This window comes from Nyctereutes procyonoides, unplaced genomic scaffold, assembly GCF_905146905.1.
Source record: "Nyctereutes procyonoides isolate TBG_1078 unplaced genomic scaffold, NYPRO_anot_genome, whole genome shotgun sequence".
In the NCBI taxonomy this organism is placed as follows: Eukaryota; Metazoa; Chordata; class Mammalia; order Carnivora; family Canidae; genus Nyctereutes; species Nyctereutes procyonoides.
The window spans coordinates 2,453,176-2,472,084 of record NW_026575121.1 but is presented as its reverse complement, the minus strand read 5'-3'; the positions used below and the strand labels follow the sequence as shown (position 1 = coordinate 2,472,084).

The 18,909-nt window shown below is 51.1% G+C and overlaps 3 protein-coding genes across 5 annotated transcripts in view; 2 read left to right on the top strand and 1 right to left on the bottom strand.

Annotated features, from left to right (window-relative positions):
• FNDC3A (fibronectin type III domain containing 3A) overlaps positions 1–7,304 on the top strand; it is a 172,576-nt gene extending 165,272 nt beyond the window's left edge. For all 3 annotated transcript variants that reach the window (XM_055335945.1, XM_055335946.1, XM_055335947.1), the window contains one exon: positions 4,733–7,304. In XM_055335945.1, coding sequence (XP_055191920.1) covers positions 4,733–5,047 — 315 coding nt within the window. In that variant the 3' untranslated portion in view covers positions 5,048–7,304. The remainder of the gene's footprint in view (positions 1–4,732) is intronic.
• A 5,117-nt stretch (positions 7,305–12,421) lies between these two features.
• LOC129516321 (basic proline-rich protein-like) lies at positions 12,422–15,834 on the bottom strand. The gene is made up of 3 exons (XM_055335644.1): positions 15,680–15,834; positions 14,098–14,382; positions 12,422–13,799 (listed from the first exon to the last, which is right to left on the bottom strand). The coding sequence occupies exons 1-3, from the start codon at positions 15,832–15,834 to the stop codon at positions 12,422–12,424; spliced, it is 1,818 nt and encodes a 605-aa protein (XP_055191619.1).
• Positions 15,833–18,818, top strand: MLNR (motilin receptor). Its single transcript, XM_055336003.1, has 2 exons — positions 15,833–16,616; positions 17,637–18,818. Exons 1-2 carry the CDS (start codon positions 15,833–15,835, stop codon positions 18,026–18,028), a joined length of 1,176 nt encoding a protein of 391 aa, XP_055191978.1. The 3' UTR covers positions 18,029–18,818.
• The last annotated feature ends 91 nt before the right edge of the window (positions 18,819–18,909 follow it).

The following is an 18,909-nucleotide window of genomic DNA, read 5'->3' as shown; positions in this document are numbered from 1 at the left end:
TCTCAAGCGTGACTTGAGTAAGACTCTAAAATGGAATGTGTAGTTAAGGAAGCCAGGTCCCATGGCTTTTGGTCCTGTGGGTCTTTATTCCATAGCAGTAGGAAGGGCTGATGTTTTTAAGAAGGGATTATTTTAAATAAGTTGGTGGTTTAGTTTCTAAACTAGCTTATCTGTTTACCTAAAAACCTTTAACTTACAGTGTTTTGGGGATTGTAGATCTGGAAGCAAATTCACCTGGCAGCAATACCTGGGCTAAACTTAGAGGGACAAGGAAGGGAAAAATAGAAACAAATTGATTTCTTTGTACTCTTCCCTTTCTTTGCCCTCTTTGATCAGCTTTGTTGCCTTCTTGCTGTGCAGTGCCCCATTCTGTAGCACTTTATCTAAAATGGCCCCCATTCTCTAAAATCACACTCTGACTTGCCTCCCATCTGACACACATCATAACTCCCATATACAAAGAACAGCTGACCTTATTGTCATTAAGAGAAAGACTATTGGGGGATCCCTGGGTGGCTCAGCGGTTTAGCACCTGCCTTCGGCTCAGGGCGTGATCCTGAAGTACTGGGATCGAGTCCCGCATTGGGCTCCCCGCATGGAGCCTGCTTCTCTCTCTGCCTGTGTCTCTGCCTCTCTCTCTCTCTCTCTCTCTCTCTCTCTCTCTCTCTCTCTCGAATCAATAAAAATCTTTAAAAAAGAGAGAAAGACTATTTGCATGGGAAAATTCATACCAAAGGTGCAAGTGTCTACTGGTTCTCTAATCCCCTAGAGAGTGTATGTATTTTTAAAGCAACTGCTTTTTTACCAAAATGGCATTTCAAGTTGTATAACAAGTAAAGTTTAAAAATACTGGGAGACAGTAGAGCCATCTTCAAAGCAGATCAACCTCACCTGGGAGTCTGTACCTAAGGCACTTCTGTGTCACAGCTTATTATGTTGCAAGTTCCATGAAAACCAACTCAGACTGGCACAATTAAGTGTAAATCCTCTTAAGAAGAAGCCTAAAGGTAAGCAGGCCTCAGAATTGCTTGATACAGAAACTCAGTGAAGTTGTCAGGGGCATGGCTTTTCTCAGCAGTCTTTAGTGACTGCCCTAAGCCATGTGGAATTTATTCTCCCTCATTCGAAAGAGAAAGTGCTTAGACTGCAAAGCTTTCCCTTAACCAATGACTGTTCAGGATTTAAGCCAACCAGAGCAGAGGCCTCCTCTGGAGTTAATAATGAGGCAAGCTTCTCCCTGTACAAGGATTGGGTAAGGGAGCATTTGATACCCCATCAGAAGTCAGTATTGTTGGCAGTGTCAGAGAATGGGTATGAGGATAGTGGCTTGTTGGATTCTATACAACTTTTAAACTTCTGAACTTAGATTCCCAAAATGATGCCCCTCTGAGTGGCCTACAGACCTAATGAACCTGAATGTCTAAGAACAGGACCCATGATTGTTTTATGTTTTTTAAAGTTATAAGTGGTGCTTATGCACAACAAACTTAACTGCTCTAAAAGCTCCCAGGTTCACTTAAACATCGAGGGGAAGAATGGTATGGACAAGAGCCATGTGGGTATTCCATTGTTTTCAGGGATTTTTACTGTTTTCTTCATGTGTTGATCACTATTGCAAATAAGTATTTGCAATCATAAATTCATAAGTTACAGAAGGGTGATATATGACCATATGCGCCATATTATATTGGCACATATTGCCTTATTATATGTCATAATGAATAATTACTTTAAAATGTAATCAAATGCATAATAAACCTTAAAGAAAGGTACAAACAAGTCTGCACTTAGCCTAAAAGTAATGTATTGTTAAAATCATTCTTACACTAACTGCTATAAATGATAGATACTGTGCACATTACTCAGTGTCAGATTGTGGATTTGTAACATACAGAGAGTAGAATTTGTTCCTTTGTAATGACAACTTCAAAAGTGGTTATCTTTGGGGATCCCTGGGTGGCTCAGTGGTTTCGCATCTGCCTTTGGCCCAGGGCGCAATCCTGGGGTCCCGGGATCGAGTCCCACGTCAGGCTCCCAGCATGGGCCTGCTTGTCCCTCCTCCTGTGTCTCTGCCTCTCTCTCTCTCTCTATGTCTATCATGAATAAATAAATCTTTTAAAAAAAAAAAGTGGTTATCTTTGATAGCAAGCATGTTTACTTACCCTCCAAAGATAACAAGAGACTAATTTTCATTTTTGCTTGAGTTCTTGGTAAATCCAGCCAATCTATGTTTCTAAAATGTGAATATGGAGTCATATAAACAAGTAAGATGCTGGTTTCATTTTTATTTGTTATTAACAAATAACATTTGTTATTTTCTTCATGCTGTGACCTATTCACAAAGCTAAAATAAGGACAGATATCAATTTATGAAAATCTAAACTTTAAAAGTTTCCCTATAAAATTTTGTTGCAAACAAAAAATTCTGTTGCAGTTGACATACGGTTTCAAAGTTCTTAGCCAGCTAAACATGCAGACTTCACAAGCTTAAGTTTAGTCTGCATTTCTCCATTGAGAGTAAATATAAAGAGCCGTTTTATTTTTTTGTTTTGTTTTAATTACATGTAACTCCAAGTCATTTGTGAACAATAGCTACAGGCCAAAAAATTATGAATTTTTCAGAGTTTTACTTTGCTCTTTTCTGTTTACTAAGATCAAAACAGTTGTATCTTTGTCAGTATGAAATGGAGGGGTGGAAATGGCGTGATTAAGTTAACTTTAGCAAGTTTATCTGTTTTCTTCCGTCCTCGTATTTATAGTTACCTACAAGAATTCTCCCTGTTTAGATATCCTTCCAGCATCTGGAACACAAAACTGAAAACTTGACTTCATTATTTTCCCTCCCAGTCTCTTCTTTCCAAACTCTTTACTTCATCAGTGTCATAAATTCTAACATTGTTTTGGTCTCCAAGCTTTGAACTGTTGAAACGATTTTTTTTTTTTGCCTGCCTGCCTACTTACTCAAAAATCATTTCTAAAAATGATCCATAAAAACTATACTGAGGTATTATATCCTTGTGCTTTCATACACAGCAGGAGCCCCTACCCTGCCCAGCTTTCTCAGTCTCTCATTCAGCTTTATGATCAAGATTCCTTAAAACTGTTGTAAATATCACACACCTAAAGTGGCCCCTGTGGAATTAGACCTGAAGTTCCAACTAGTGTTATGAACATACTCCTCCTGTCTCTCAGATCTCTTCACCTATCACCCTCATACCATTTGTTGAGTTTTTTTCCCTAACCATATTACCATGCTCATTTGGAGACAAATGGAAAGTAAAGAAAATTTTTAAGACAAATGTCATCTATTATAGACACATGACAAATACGTATTTTTTTATCTTTACCATTTTGGGTTTGTTGTATGTATGTGTACTCTTTGACACTGCTTTCTAATACACTCTTCTAATTTACTGACGTTGCTGCTTTTACCATGATCCAGACATGAACATTAATTACTACATTCCCACTCCCCGTATTACTTATGTCCATCCTCAGAACTAATGCATGTTTATGGTTTTCTTTGTTTCATGCTAAGTCTTACTTCCTTCAGTAAAAGCTCCTTTATATATTCTCAGCATCCACTGACACACATTTTGACATAAACAGTCAATAACTCACTAATTTAGTGGCCTTAAGTACCGATTATATGCTAGATTCTGAAGACACAGAAATGAGACAAAGCTCTTAATTTTGCTCTTCACAAACAAACCAGTATGTAAAAATCTTAGATTGGCAACCCAGATACAATTGAAGTAGCTAAAATTGCCTAAAAGAGGACTAGGTCAGGTTTGGGTTGATCTGACTTAACAGCCCACCAACTAGCTCAAGAACTTAGTTGGACAGGCAGTATGAGTCTTGGTTTTCTCATTCATAGAATGAGGGAAGGGACTGATTAATGGAAATTCTAGCTTCCACACACGGAACACTTGTTATGTGCTGGGCACCGTGTGCAGTCCTTTAACAAGTACTAGTTTCTTTCATTCTCATAGTTACCATACAACATAACTATTACGCTCACTGTACTAAGGTGATTGGTCTAAGAGCACATGGAGTGTGGCCTGGCAGACAGTGCTCGGACGCAGGGGTGACCAGTCCCAGGACATATCCTCTTAATCATTACTAGCATGCTCTTGAAAATCCATGGAATTCCATTCTTGTTATTTCCTTTCTAAGGGATGGGCAGAGGAATTGGGTTTTAAGATCCAATTCTGTGATTCTAAGTGATTTCTTTAAAGTTCATAAAATAAGTTGCCATAGACACCTGTAGAAAGCTCCCTTATTCACTCATTAATTGTTTCGGCAGATGTTTGAAATTGTACAGAAACCAGTTTTGTAAAGATATAATGAGGAAGAATGATTAGATGTGGTTTCCCTTCTCATGAAAGTTTCACAAAAGTTTGACTTCTTATACTTGAGAAAATCAGGGAAATACCTATGGGCTGGTTTTCCTTGTTCTCTAGCTACTTTGGGGGCAAATCTCTCCTTAACTGGTCTATAAGTTCTGTGAGGATAGGATGGCACATCCTCACTTTTACAGTTTCTCCTGCCCTTATACAGCAGATTAGCTCTTTAATAGAAAGGTAGGTATTTTTTAAATGTCATTTAAAAGATAAAAGCAGTAGCACTCCCTAGCTTCCATCCCAAAAATAATTCTAAAACTAGCCTGTTGTAAAATAGATTTTCCGCCTGACCTTCATACATAATTCTTCTTCCACTCTCTTATTAACAGATTTACAAAGGTCCTGATTCTTCATTCCGGTATTCAAGCCTTCAGCTGAACTGTGAATATCGTTTCCGTGTGTGTGCCATTCGCCAGTGCCAAGACCCCGTGGGGCATCAGGACCTAGTAGGTCCCTACAGCACAACAGTGCTCTTCATCTCTCAGAGGACTGACCCACCAGCCAGCACCAACAGAGACACTGTGGAAAGCACAAGGACCCGGCGGGCACTGAGCGACGAGCAGTGTGCCGCTGTCATCCTCGTGCTGTTTGCTTTCTTTTCCATTTTGATTGCCTTTATCATTCAGTACTTTGTAATCAAGTGAAAATATAACTTTATTTTTAATACTGTATTACATTTTATTTTGTCATGTACTAAAATTATTTCTGTATTGCTTTTACAAAAACAGTGGCATTTAGCACTGGCATTGAGACTATAATACATCATTTTTGCCATTTTCAATGCTTATATCATTAGGTAGAGGCTGGCACCTTATTAGAATGCAAGCCACAGAAATAGCAATTTTGGGGTTTTTGTTTCATTGGGACTTTTTTCTTTCCTTTTTTCTTTTGTTTTTTTTTTTTTCTTTTCTCTCTCTCTTTTTTTTTTTAATGCCTTCTTGTAAAACAGACTTTTCTAAGAGGCAACAATATATAATTGATATTTTGACCAGTCAGCATGAGTGTAACAGTGACAACCTGATCTGTTTGTTCTAAAGATATATTACCTAGTGAAAAATTCAGAATGATTAAAATTTACACTAACATGCTATAAAAAAAAAAAAGTCAAAGTCTGATGCTGTGAAAGCAATCTAGTGCTATATTTCTACCTCCTCATTTGTCTTAATTATTTGGTAAGTGGGATTATGATGAATAACTGGAGGGGCTTAGCAGATAAAAACTGGATGAAAGAATATGCATGAAAAAAGAAACTTCTTGTTTGATAAATGTGGAGTTCTTCACTACAAGTATATATTCATGAATTCACAGATAAATCAAAGAAAGCACAGACAGTTTACTTGGCCTAAAAATATTTTAATGTTTACTCAGAAAGCACCTCTTCAGGTCTTGAGAACATGTTAAACAACAGAGGGCTTGTAGATACTTTTTAAAAGTAATCCTACTCAACTCTGAATTTCAAACCTATTTAATTTGGTTTTTGTGAGCCTCTGAACTATATGTATGTATGTATGGACATGCATATATATATATATATATATATATGGCATATATATAAACTATACATATGAAGTGTAGAAATATATATATATATATATATATACACACACCCACATACTCCATCTATCTGGAATAGGCTAATTTTGAAGAACTCCCATAAGTTTTGCTGCTTCTCCCATAACTACTGCCATCACCATCAGAATTCATAATCAAACCTAACCTTTTTGTTTGGGGCACCAAATCCGAAGACAAAATTAATTTGCACCAGTAAACTTCAAGCTGCTTTCTTTCTTGAAAAACTAATGTTTAATGTAATGTCTGTCTGGATACTGTTCCAAATTGTTGATTGCATGTGGTTAATGTTGCATTAGAGCACTTTGCAATTGCATAATTCATTAATGTTTTGTGAGCTTGCATTTGTGAGTTATTGGATGATCAGACTGAACTTTGTCAAGTATCACATTGTACATCTTGCATAGATGTCGATGACTGCCAGTAATAATACAGTTTGTAATGAAACTATCTTAAAATTCTTGTTTTATCACATCTGTTATCTGTAAAACACTTGTAACTAGCCTTTTTAATTTATTATTTGAATTTTAGGGTAGTGAATCACTAATTTTTAGTTGCTGAGGTTATTAGCATTTTAGTGATTACTAAGCACTTCTGTCAGTCTTTGAAAAAAGGACATATGTTTTGTGCTTTGAAGATCTCTGAAGAATTTCTCTTATATTAGAATGGGCATGTATTGTAATTGTTTTATGTCAAATGATATGTGCTGTAGAAAAAACATTAACCTTTGTTCAAAAAAGAAACGGATAAACTTGGCCTTTCCAAGTATAAGAATGACCTGTCACTATAATATACTGTATGTTTACATTTTATTTAAACTTAATCTCTTATGTATAGGCTAACTTTCCCCCAAAACAACAGTGATTGCGATTATTTTCTAGAAACTTCGTAAAAAGTGCCACATTTGGCAGTGCAAATGAGTTTGAGTGTAATAGCCCAGAGATTTCTATATAGTTGAATGTCTAAAATGGTAAAATATGCCACTGTGGCGGTTACAGTGGCTTATGTTTTTCATAGTAATTCAAATGAACTCCTATTTTTGATAGTAAATGTCATTTAATAGTGTACTTGCCATTTGAGCCTCCCTGCAAAATCAGTGCAGAGGAGAAAACAATTTTTAATGTAATCTTGATTTTACCTCATATCCTGTACATTCCAAAAACTCTAAACTTTTTAAAGATTATAGATACACTACCAAACATATCACCTTGAAATTGTATAAGGTTGAACTTCATACAAATGAATAAATATAATCTCATAAAAATACATAACTATGTAGCAAAAGTATCTTTAAAATCCATGGAAAATAAAAGTTGTATCATTCTTTTTTGAGATATGTTTATTGTATTCCTATACACTCATTATTTGCTGCCTCTTTTAGAGAATGAAGTGTTAAGGTCTCCCTCCTCGCAGTGGGCTTACAGCAGTTGCTTTTGTTTTAGCAATATTCAGATCTTCAGTGTGAGAGGACCCACATTCAAGAAGGTGACGTCCAGTAGATTAAAGAATGGAATTAGAAGTTTTATCCTAGTGACTTGATCTCTAGATATCTTGCTCCCTTTACATGTATAAAGGATAAGGATGGCTCTGAGCTAAAGTCCTCATTGGAAAGGAAATCTCTGACCTCCATACCTTTCCTGCATTCCTCACCTATTTCCTAGTATCCTCTCTCCCACGATCAGGGGCCTCGCAACTTCCCGTTACTGGTGCTGCTATCTGGCCCCAGGTCTGCCGTCCACCTGGAAATTCAACATGTCCATCTGCAGTGCTGTGCCAGAAAGTTCAGTCCATGCCTGAAAATTCTTACACACACCAGAAAATTCAATGTTCCCTCTCACTTACCCTGTTAAAATTTCCATCCACAGATCTCAATGGGGATACACTGCTTTTTTTTTAGTGGGTTTTTTGTCTGTTTTTTTTTTTTTTTTTTTTTTTTTAGATTTTATTTATTTATTCTTGAGAGACAGAGAGGCAGAGACACAGGCAGAGGGAGAAGCAGGCTCCATGCAGGGAGCCCGATGTGGGACTCGATCCTGGGACCCCGGGATCACACCCTGGGCCAAAAGCAGGTGCTAAACCGCTGAGCCACCCGGGCTGCCCTGTTTTGTTTTTTGTTTTGTTTTGTTTTTTAATTCCAGTTAAGATACAGTGTAATATTAGTTTCAGGTGTACAACACAGTGATTCAGCACTTGTCCGTACATCACCTGCTGCTCATCATACAAGTGTCCTCCCTAATCTCCGTCACCTCCCCTCTGGTACCCCATCAGTTTGTTCTCTATAGTCGAGCGTCTGTTTCTTGGTTTGCCTCTCCCTCCCTCCCTCCCTCCCTCTCCCCCCTTTGCTCATTTCTTAAATTCCACATGAGTGAAATCATACAGTATTTGTCTTTTTCTGACTGATTCCGCCTAGCATAATACTCTAGGTCTATCCACATTGTTGCAAATGGCAAAATTTCATTCTTTTTCATGGCTGAGTAATATTCCAGTGTATATACACCACATCTTTATCCATCAATCAATCGATGGACCCTTGGGCTGTTTCCATAACTGGGCTGTTGTAGGTAATACTGCTGTAAACATCGGGGTGAATGTATCCTTTTGAATTAGTCTTTCTATATTCTTTCATATGCTTTTTATGTCACCCAGTAGTGTGGTTGCTGAAGTGTAAGGTAGCTCTATTTTTAACTTCGTGAGGAACCTCCACTCTGTTCTCCAGAGTGGCTGCACCAGTCTGAATTCCCACCAGCAGTGCAAAAGGGTTCCTTTTCCGCATCCTCACCAACACCTTTTGTTTCTTGTGTTGTTGATTTTCGCCATTCCGGCGAGTGTGGGGTGATAATCTCAATGTAGCTTTGATTCGTGTTTCCCTGTTGATCAGTGACGTCGAGCATCTTTTCATGTGTCTGTTGTCCATCTATTTGCTTTCTTTGGGAAAGTATCTACTCATGTCTTCTGCCCATTTTAATTGGATTATTAATTTTGGGGGTGTTGAGTTTTATAAGTTCTTTGTGTATTTTAGGCGCTCTTTATCAGGTATGTCATTTGCAAATTCTTCTCCAGTTCCACAGGTTGCCTTGAGTTTTGTTGATTGTTTCCTTCCCTGTGCAGAAGCTTTTTAGTTCAATGAAGTCCCAATAGTTTATTTTTGCTTCTGTTTCCTTTGCCTTGGGAGACAGATCAAGAAAGAAGTTGCTATGACCAATGTCAAGTTACTGCCTGTGTTCTAGGATTTTTATGGTTCCAGGCCTCATGTTTTAAGTCTTTTATCCATTTTGAATTTATTTTTGTGTACTGCTTTTTAAAATCCAGGTAGATCACTTAGAGTGAACACCGCCAGGACCATGATAAAGCTTAAAATGTTAGGTTGGGGAAGAGGAGATATTCTGAATACAAGAATCACTTCACAGAAGCTACTAAGTATGAATCCAGCCTTGAGAAGAAGATGATACTTATTCACAGTGTTGCATGTCTTTTTTTTTTTTTTTTCTGTAGTTGGGAAAAGGAATTTTATGTCTTGTCTGCCGTGGATTGCATGATGGTCCTCACCATCACAAACATTCGCATAGAAGGATCCCATGTGGGTGGTGACTGAATCAAGCAGACAGATTACAAAAGAAAATGATTCTCCAAAACCTAAAACCAGTTACACCGTAACCTAACCATCTACCATCAATATAGGTGATAATGCCTCATATTTTTAAAGAACTTTTAAAATCTTCTATTTTCATATGCACTTTTTAAGATTGTGTATATACCCTCAAGAGTATCCCTTTACTTATTCATTATTCTCTCCCTGACACTCTTAAAAGGGAGAAAATGAAAAAAAAAAAAAGTTGGCAGAACTAAGATTTTAATAGTTCTAGTCATCAAATCTTCCACGTACAGAGCGGGGCCGTCAAATGTTTAGATGCTATAAGGACTATTTTTTATCTTACATGATAAAAAGGATGCCTGCTATGGGAAATTTGCCAAGGAAAAGATTTTTGGAATGGGTAGATCTTGAAGCCCCGTGACTTACGCACGTCGTAATGGCTTGCGTCTGTGGAGCAGTGCGCTCCGCGTGGCGAGCAGTGCTTCCCCGCAGTTACCCTCCGTCTTCCTCCCGCCTGCTGTGTTACATGTGAACTGAAACACAGAGGAGCTTCGCACCTGCCAACGTCCAGGAGACTGGAATCCAGCTGGGTGGTCCAGCGCCCCCCACTTGACCACTGTCCTCTGCGCTCTCCCACGAGTCCTGAATTCAGTAAGGAAATCAAATTAATAACTGACTTCAATGTTGCCTTTAGAAGAGTATTTCTGGGGTGCTTTCTGCATGCCAAGCGGCTGCTGAACACTTGCCCCCCCGAAACAGTCGGCAGCCCTCTGCGGAGTGAGCAGAGATCCGGCAAGGACGATCTGCTACCAGGGTCGCGCCAAGTGGGAAGCTCTAATTTCTTTAGTTTCATCCTTTGATACTTGACTCCCTCCTCCCTCTTTGAGTTTACCCCCAGCCCGGAAATAACCCACACTCTTAAATACTCCCACATCCAAGGAGGCAGGTGCCTTTATCTCCCCTTCCACAAATGAGACAAGCGAACATATTCAAAAAGGGGATATAGCTACGATGTGGATGAACCTGGAAAACATTAGGCTAAATGAAAGATTAACCAGGCACAAAAGGTCACATGGCGTATGATTCTATTCACATGGAGTACCTGGAACAGGTAAACCCACAAAGACTAACGGAGATTAGTGGTTGCCAGGGTCTGCAGGGAGGAGGAAATGGAGAGTAATTGCTTTATGGGCCTGGGGTTGTATTTTGGAAATGTTTCAGAACTCCACAGAGGTCGTGGTTGCACAACACCGTGAATGCGCTAAGTGCCGCTGAATTGTTCTCTTTAAAATGGGTAATTTTATGTTGGGGAAGTTTAACCCCTTTTTTTAACGAATATAAGATGAACCTAAAGACTAACATACAGGGCAGCCCGGGGGGCTCGGCTCAGCAGTTTAGCTCCACCTTCAGCCCAGGGCCTGATCCTGGAGACCCGGGATCGAGTCCCACCTCTGGCTCCTTGCGTGGAGCCTGCTTCTCCCTCTGCCTGGGTCTCTGCTACACGCACGCTCTCTCTCTCTCTCTCTCTCTCTCTCTCTCTCAATAGATAAATAAAATCTTAGAAAAAAAAGACTAACATACAAATTGCACAGGACTAGAGAATCCTGGATGTCATCGAATCAAAATAAACTGGCCCAATCATTACGTCTATTTTGCTAAGGACACAAGCCAACTTCTCACTTGGTGATTTGCAGACTTCCCGACCTCCTTGGACGTTCCTACTCCTTTGAGCGGGTGCGTTGAATCTTTTACGCCGTCCATGATAGTGACTAAGGGATGTGGCCCTGCCTAGGCCCAAGGTACCAGCTCTACCTGACATACTCAATATTTCTAGGATGATGCAGCGGTCTTCGAGGAAAAACTATGTTTTGCAGCTACACGGTTTACCAATGACAACAGCCGTTCAGTAGGAATGTTCGCATGTAGTATAAACCTTGCTTCTCACAGCCTGTGTTCTGAAAAGTAATCTCAAAAACCAAATTTGAGGAAAATTCATGTGTTAGACTCTAGTGTCTGTACCTTTGATTCAGACCCATTTAAACCAGCATGAAGTCTACTGTCTAATAATCACTGGTATCCAGTCCCTATAAATCTGGCTCAGAATGACCTCCAAAGGGGGAAGAGGGTACAACCGCAAGGAACCCGGGAGTACACACACTTGCAGGAAGAGCATATACGACGTAAAACCATATAGGTAAGAATTGTTTTAAGGGCCACAAGGTTTTCAAATATACTATAAACCCACTATAAATAAAACAGTACGGCACTGCCATTCCTTCGGAAAAATAAAAATGGAAAAGCTCTGCAAAAGAGCGGTGGGAGAGGCCTAGCCCCTGGAAATGACCTGCGCACGCACACACAACGCTGAAGGAACAGAACAGAAAGCCCATAGTCCCAAGAATATGCAAGAATTTAGTATTTGATAAAGCTGGCACCTCAAGGCAGTGGAGTAAAAATGAGCAATTCAATAGATGATGTTGGGACAACCTAAAAATCAAAATTTGGGTCCGTATCTCACAAGCACCTTACACGAGGATGAAATTCCAAACGAATCAAACATTTAAATGTGAACAATGAAACCATTAAATAAAAGATGTGAAAGAAATCCTTTACAATCCCGGCATGGGAGCGGCCTTGCACATCATGCCTGAACACGTAGAACGCACAAAAGGGAACATTGATTATTTTGATGCCATATAAATAAAAACTGCATAGCAGTTTGTGTTTTCTTTTTGTTTTTTCGGGAGTTTTTTTGTTATTTGTTTTTTTGTTTGTTTTGCAGAGCAGTTTTTTTTAAAAGTTCAAGCAAATAGCAAACCTGGGGAAAAAATATTGCAATTCGTAGTCCGGAAAAGGGCTAATCTACCAACCTCTCTAATACACGAAAACATAATAAATTCTTAAATACTGGACGACGAAGTCCCCGCTGTGCGGGGCGGGCCAGGCGGGGGACTGCGCGGTGCCAGGAGATGCTCAGCTCGCCCACAGCCAGAGGAATCAACGCGGCGCAGAGCGGAGGGGCCGGGGTCGGGGTCGGCGTCGCCCATGAAGCTGCAGGATCTGGGGCCCGCGCGGTCCCGGGGGCGGGAGACCCGGTGGAGCACCCGAGGGCGGCGTCCTGCACCCTGCGGCCGGGTGTCCGCTCCCTGAGCGCCCTGCCCCCGGGGGGGGGGTCGCACCCCGAGCCGCGGGCAGACGCCCCCCCCCCGACCCCGGCCCGGCCGAGGGCTCCGAAGGGCAGACGGGCCCCGAGGTGCCGGGAGGGGCGCGGGTGCAGGTGCGGGCGGGGCCGGGGCGTGACCGGGCCGTGACCTGGGCGCAGACCCCCGGGCCGCTCCTCCTGGTCCCCGGAGTGCGGGACCCGAGCACCACGGGCCAGGCGGCCAGCGACGGACCGCGCGCCCCTCGGCGGGGTCGGGGTTCTGGGGCCAAGGTCGGGGTTCGGGGCGGGGGCGGGGTTCCGGGGCGGGGTCGGGATTGGGGGGCGAGGTCGGGTTCGGGGCGGGGCCGGGGTCCCGGGGCGGGGCGGGGGTTCCGGGCGAGGGTCAGCGGGGCCCGCCCGCGGTGTGTGGCCGGGGTTCCCCGTGGCGGAGCTGGTCCGGGCCCCCGCGGCCGGGGTCTGGAGCCGGGGTCGGCACCCGAGGAAGCGGCTGTCGTGACGCCCGCAGCCCGAGGTGCCCACAGCCCGGCGTCGGGCCGCAGGTGGGCCCCTCCCGCCGGGCCTGTCCCCCTTGGGGCCGGTGCTGACGCCTCGCGTCGCGCGGGCTGCGGATGCGCCAGCCGCCGCGCCTGCCTCCCCCGCGGCCCAAGGGCAGCGGACCTGCGGGCCTTGGGGCGCCGGCGGCCGGATGGCGAGGTACGCAGTGCCCCCCGGGGCCGCTGACAGCTTCGGGGCGCCCACCCCAGCGGGGCGGCCCTGCGAGCCCAGCGCGGCTCCGGCTCCGGCTCCGGCCCCCGCGGCCACCACGGGGCACCTGGCTCTGCCGACGCCGCGGCGCCAAGCCCGGTGCGCACCCGGGGCCCGAGGGGCGCCCCCCGGACGGGAGCCCCGCAGAGCCGGGAGGAGCGCGCTGTGGGCGGGGCGCGGGGCAGCCCAGGGCCGCAGCCGGGGGCGCCCCGGGGAGGGGGTCGGCCACCCGGGGGGCGTCCCCGGAGCCCCGAGGACCGACCTCCAGGCCGCACCCGCCCGCCCCGCCGCCCGGGTTACCGAGGACCGAGCCCCGCCGAGCGCATCCCTGCTCGGGCGACAGCGTCAGGGGTCCCCGCCCGCAGCCGGGGGCGCCCAGGGGAGCCCACCACAGAGGCCGGAACTGCATCTTCCGTGCGGGGAGGGGGCGGGGAGGGGGCGGGGAGGGGGAGGGGGGCGGGGGGGAGACGCGGAGTCGCTGACTGGGGACCCTGCAGTTTCGCGGGGCCTGGCGGTGACCCGGGAGGCGGGATTCCGAGGCCGGGGGGGGGGGGGGGGCAGGTGCCGTCTTTCCTGGAGCCGAGGGCCCGGCGGAGAGCAGGGGGGAGGAGGGCGGTCGGGGAGGCCGTGGCCGGACGGCGGGAGGCGTGCACAGGGGAGTAGGCGAGTGCGAGCGGCCCCCGGCGCAGGGCAGGCGCAGGCGGTGAACCTCGGGTGGGCGCCCCACGGCTGCCCGCGAGCGGGGCTGGGCTGGGCTGGGCTGGGCTGGGCTGGCGGGGCTCCCCGTCGCCGGGCGGTGGCTCGGGTCTCGTCGGGGCGGGACGACAGCTACGAGGGGCGCGGCGTGGGCGGCGGTCGCCTGGGAGGGACTGTGCGCGGCTCCGGGGGTTCGGGGGGCGAAGCGGGGAGGCCTTGGGGCGGGGGCGGGGGCAGGGAGAAGGTCGGGGAGGACTGCGGGGGGCGGGGGGTGGGGAGACCTGGGTGGGGGACCGCGGGGGCTGGGGGGAGCTGCGGGGGGGGGCTGGGAGGAGACTGCAGGAGGGGCTGGGTGCGGGGCTGGGTGCGGGGCTGGGTGGGGCTGCGGGGGAGCTGCGGGAGGGGGGGCTGGGGGGCACTGCGGGGGGCGGGCTGGGAGGAGACTGCAGGAGGGGCTGGGTGCGGGGCTGGGTGGGGCCGCGGAGGCAGGTGGGGGACCGAGGGAGCAGGTGGGGGACTGAGGGAGCAGGTGGGGGACCGCGGGGGCTACGGGAGAGCTGCGGGAGGGGGGGCTGGGGGCACTGCGGGGGGCGGGCCTGGGGGTGGCTGCAGGAGGGGCTGGGTGCGGGGCTGCGGGGGGGCTGGGTGGGACCGCGGAGGCAGGGGGGGGACCGAGGGAGCAGGTGGGGGACCGAGGGGGTAGGTGGATTGCAGGGGCAGGTGGGGGGCCGCGGGGGCGGGTGGGGGACTGAGGGGGCAGGTGGGGGATTGCAGGGGTGGGGATATGGGAGGAGACTCGGGCCCTGCGGGCGGAGAGTGACGAGTGGGTCGCGCTTGGCTCGGGCCCAGGGGCTCCGGGGACACGGAGGTGCGGGCGAGCGCCCCGCGCGGGCCGCCTGCGGCCACGAGGTCAGGTGGGTCTCCCCGGGTTGGGGCGCCTCCTCCGGGGCTGGCGAGCGCCCCGCTTTCTGGGGTTAGCGGATCTTTTGAGGGCGCGGAGGGGTCCTCCGGGGCGTGGTTCTCCGCAAGCAGCGGCTCAGGGGCTCCGGGGTGGCGGGCGGGGTCGGCGCCGGGCCTCGCCCACCTGCCGAAGCGGAGCCCTGGGCCGGCGATGCGCGGGCGGCCCGAGATCGCTCCGTCGGGGCAGGGTCAGATCCAGGCGCGGGGGGGGCTCGGGGTTGTGGGGGACCCGTGCTGCGGGCGCGCGGGCAGCCTGTCCGGGGCGCTGACGCAGCCGCCAGCCGGGGTCCGCGGCCGGGTCCCCGACGGGGTCCCCCGGCGTCCTCGGGGCTACGGCGCCCGCCCCGCGGGGTTTCGGCAGCCGCTTCCCGGGACGGGGCAGGACTGGAGCGCCGCGGCCTCCCCCCCCCCCCCCCCAGTTCCCGGCGGTTTCCCTCCTCCGCGCGGAGGAGAGGGCGGGGGGCGGCGGGGGAGGGGCCGGGGGCGGGGCCGGGGGCGGGGCCGGGGCGGGGGGCGGGGACTGCGCGCGGCCGGGGAGGGCTCCCGGCGGACCCCGGCGGCTCAGAGCCCGGGCGCTGCGGACGGGAGGCGGCGAGCCGCGTGGTGCGGGCCCGCGGCGGCGCGTGCGGCTGCGGGTGCGGGTGCGGCGGCTGCGGGTGCGGCGGGTGCGGCGGCGGCGGCTGCGGGGCGCCCGCCGGCGCGTCCATGGGCGGCCCCGGGAACAGCAGCGACGGCGCGGAGGGCGCGCAGCTGCCGTGCGACGAGCGCCTGTGCTCGCCCTTCCCCCTGGGGGCGCTGGTGCCGGTGACCGCCGTGTGCCTGGGCCTGTTCGCCGTGGGCGTGAGCGGCAACCTGGTGACGGTGCTGCTGGTCGGCCGCTACCGCGACATGCGCAGCGCCAGCAGCCTGTACCTGGGCAGCATGGCCGTGTCCGACCTGCTCATCCTGCTCGGGCTGCCGCTCGACCTGTACCGCCTGTGGCGCTCGCGGCCCTGGGTGTTCGGGCAGCTGCTGTGCCGCCTGTCGCTGTACCTGGGCGAGGGCTGCACCTACGCCACGCTGCTGCACGTGACGGCGCTGAGCGTCGAGCGCTACCGGGCCGTGTGCCGCCCGCTCCGCGCGCGCGCGCTGCTGTCCCGGCGCCGCGCGCGCGCGCTCATCGCGGCGCTCTGGGCCGTGGCGCTGCTGTCGGCCGCGCCCTTCCTCTTCGTGGTGGGCGTCGAGCAGGACGCGGGCGGCCCGGGCCTCAACGGCAGCGCGCGGCAGGCGCGGGCGCTCTTCAGCCGCGAGTGCCGGCCCAGCCCGTCGCAGCTGGGCGCGCTGCGCGTCATGCTCTGGGTCACCACCGCCTACTTCTTCCTGCCCTTCCTGTGCCTCTGCGTCCTGTACGGGCGCATCGGCCGCGAGCTGCGGAGGCGCCGGGGGCCGCTGCGGGGCCGGGCCGCCTCGGGGCGCGAGCGGGGCCACCGCCAGGCCGTCCGCGTGCTGCGTAAGTGGCGCCGCCTGCGGCCCCGGGCGGCCCCGGGCGGCCCCGGGCGGCGCGGGGCGCGGGGAGGGGAGGGGGGCGGGGAGGGGGGAGGGGGCCGGTCCGCGGGGCGGGAGGGTACCTGCCGCTGGGGAGGCGGCCTGCAGCACGCTAACCTGCTGGTGCTTTTTTTTTTTTTTTTTTTTGAACAAACCACTTTATAAAAAAAAAAAGATTTTATAAGAGACACACACAGAGAGAGAGAGAGACAGGCAGAGAGACAAGACAAGCAGGCTCCGTGCAGAGAGCCCGACGCGGGACTCGAACCCGGGACCCCGGGGTCACGCCCTGGGCCACCCAGGGGAGGGGCAACAGGATCCCTCCAGCGGGCCCCCCCCCCCCCGCCTGGTCCCTTCATCCCCCTTCCCGTCCCCTGCAGGCAAAGGAAGCCTCACCGCCCCCCCCCCCACCCTCCTAGATGCCAGGCAGGAAAAGTGGGTTGGATTTTTAGATTTTTGTATTGTGGACTGACTTTGCCTTGTATTAAAAATTTATCCTAGGGGCACCTGGTTGGCTCAAAAAAAAAAAAAAAAAAAAAACAACCACCTAACCTGGTTTAGACTTAGTGTCAAGCTGTTCTGCAGGCTGAAGTCAACCAGGCCCATATTTAAAAAAAAAAAAAAAAAAAAAAAAAAGAGAGAGAGAGAGAGAGAGCCCAGACCTGTTGCGGGGCTGTCTGCAGCGGAAGGCAGAGAGCCTGCCTCCGAGTAGGTCTGCGGCAGGAAGCCCGGGGGCGCTGGTAGCAGGTGGCCCCTGCTGGCCCCCTGCTGGCCCCCTGCTGGCCCCCTGCTGGCCCCCTGCAGCCCTGAGCGCGGGGCTCTAAGGGCCGAGTCGCGCTGTCTGCGGCCTGGTGCGTGTCCGGGCGCGGTCTGGCCGAGCCCACGTTCTGTGGGAGGCGCTTGCTGTCCCGTGTTGTTTCCGATGGTCTCGGGGGGCCCAGGGCCGGCGGCCGCGGAGCTGACGCCGGTGCCGCGTGTCTTGCAGTGGCCGTGGTGCTGGCGTTCCTGGTGTGCTGGCTGCCCTTCCACGTGGGCAGGATCATCTACATAAACACCGAAGACTCGCGCATGATGCTCTTCTCCCAGTACTTCAACATCGTGGCGCTGCAGCTCTTCTATCTGAGCGCGTCCATCAACCCCATCCTCTACAACCTCATCTCCAAGAAGTACCGGGCGGCCGCCCGGAAACTGCTGCTGCCCCGGCGGCCCGCGCGGAGCCGCGTCTGCGGGAGCGCGGCCCAGGAGGGGGGCCCGGGGAGGGCCGCTGCCGGCTTGGCGGAGACCGGCCCCCACGGGCGCTCGGCGGCGTCCCCCGGCGCAGCCAGGCAGGTCGCTTCCCGCCACGACCCTGGGACTTCAGGGAAAACAGGTGTGTAGGGAAACAGGCCCGGTCGGTGGGGAAACTGAGGCCGCCAGGAAGCACCGGGCAGAGAGGTCGGCGTTCGGCAGCCTCAGCAGCAGCCTGGGCAGCGTGATTTCTTTTTTTCTTTTTTTCTTTTTTTGAGCCAAGCTACGCCCCTGCACCCCCCCCCCCCCGTGCCCCTCCAGGACGCTGACCGCAGCCCCGGGAACCCCACGTCACAAAGTGTGCCCGGGGGAGCGGTCCTCAGTGTTCGCGCCCTGCACGTGGGAGCTGGGGCGACTGCCCGTGTCCCGGCCCGAGAGTCCGCGGAGAGAGGCCGCCGAAACCGTCGCCTCCGAGCCGAGCCGAGGCTATTGGCAGGGCCCTGCTCGGAGGCGCTGCTGTGCGTGCGGCGCGAGGACTCCTTGCAGGGGGGCTCACAGCCAGTGGCAGAGTTGGGGGCCAGTCCCGCCTCCCAGACCTGCGGGGCGAGCAGCAGCCAGAAGCCCCCCCGGCCGCCCCCCCCCAGCTGCCCAGCGCCAGGCCCCCCGCAGCACCAGGCGTGGCCTCCCCGCGAAGGGACAACCGACGACGTTTTATTTATTTTAATTTTTTTAAGACTTTTATTTATTTATTCATGAGAGACACACAGAGGGAGGCAGAGACCCAGGCAGAGGGAGAAGCAGGCTCCATGCAGGGAGCCCAACGCGGGACTCGATCCCGGGACCCCGGGGTCACGCCCCAAGCCGAAGGCAGATGCTAAACCGCTGAGCCACCCAGGGATCCCCAACCGATGACATATTAAAAGATCGTCACTGCACCTTAGCGGCCTCGGCGTGGTGGGCCACGTGCTGTCCTCATTCCTGTCTTAGGGGTGACAGACCCAAGGGTCCGATGTCGCAGGGGGGAGCGGGCG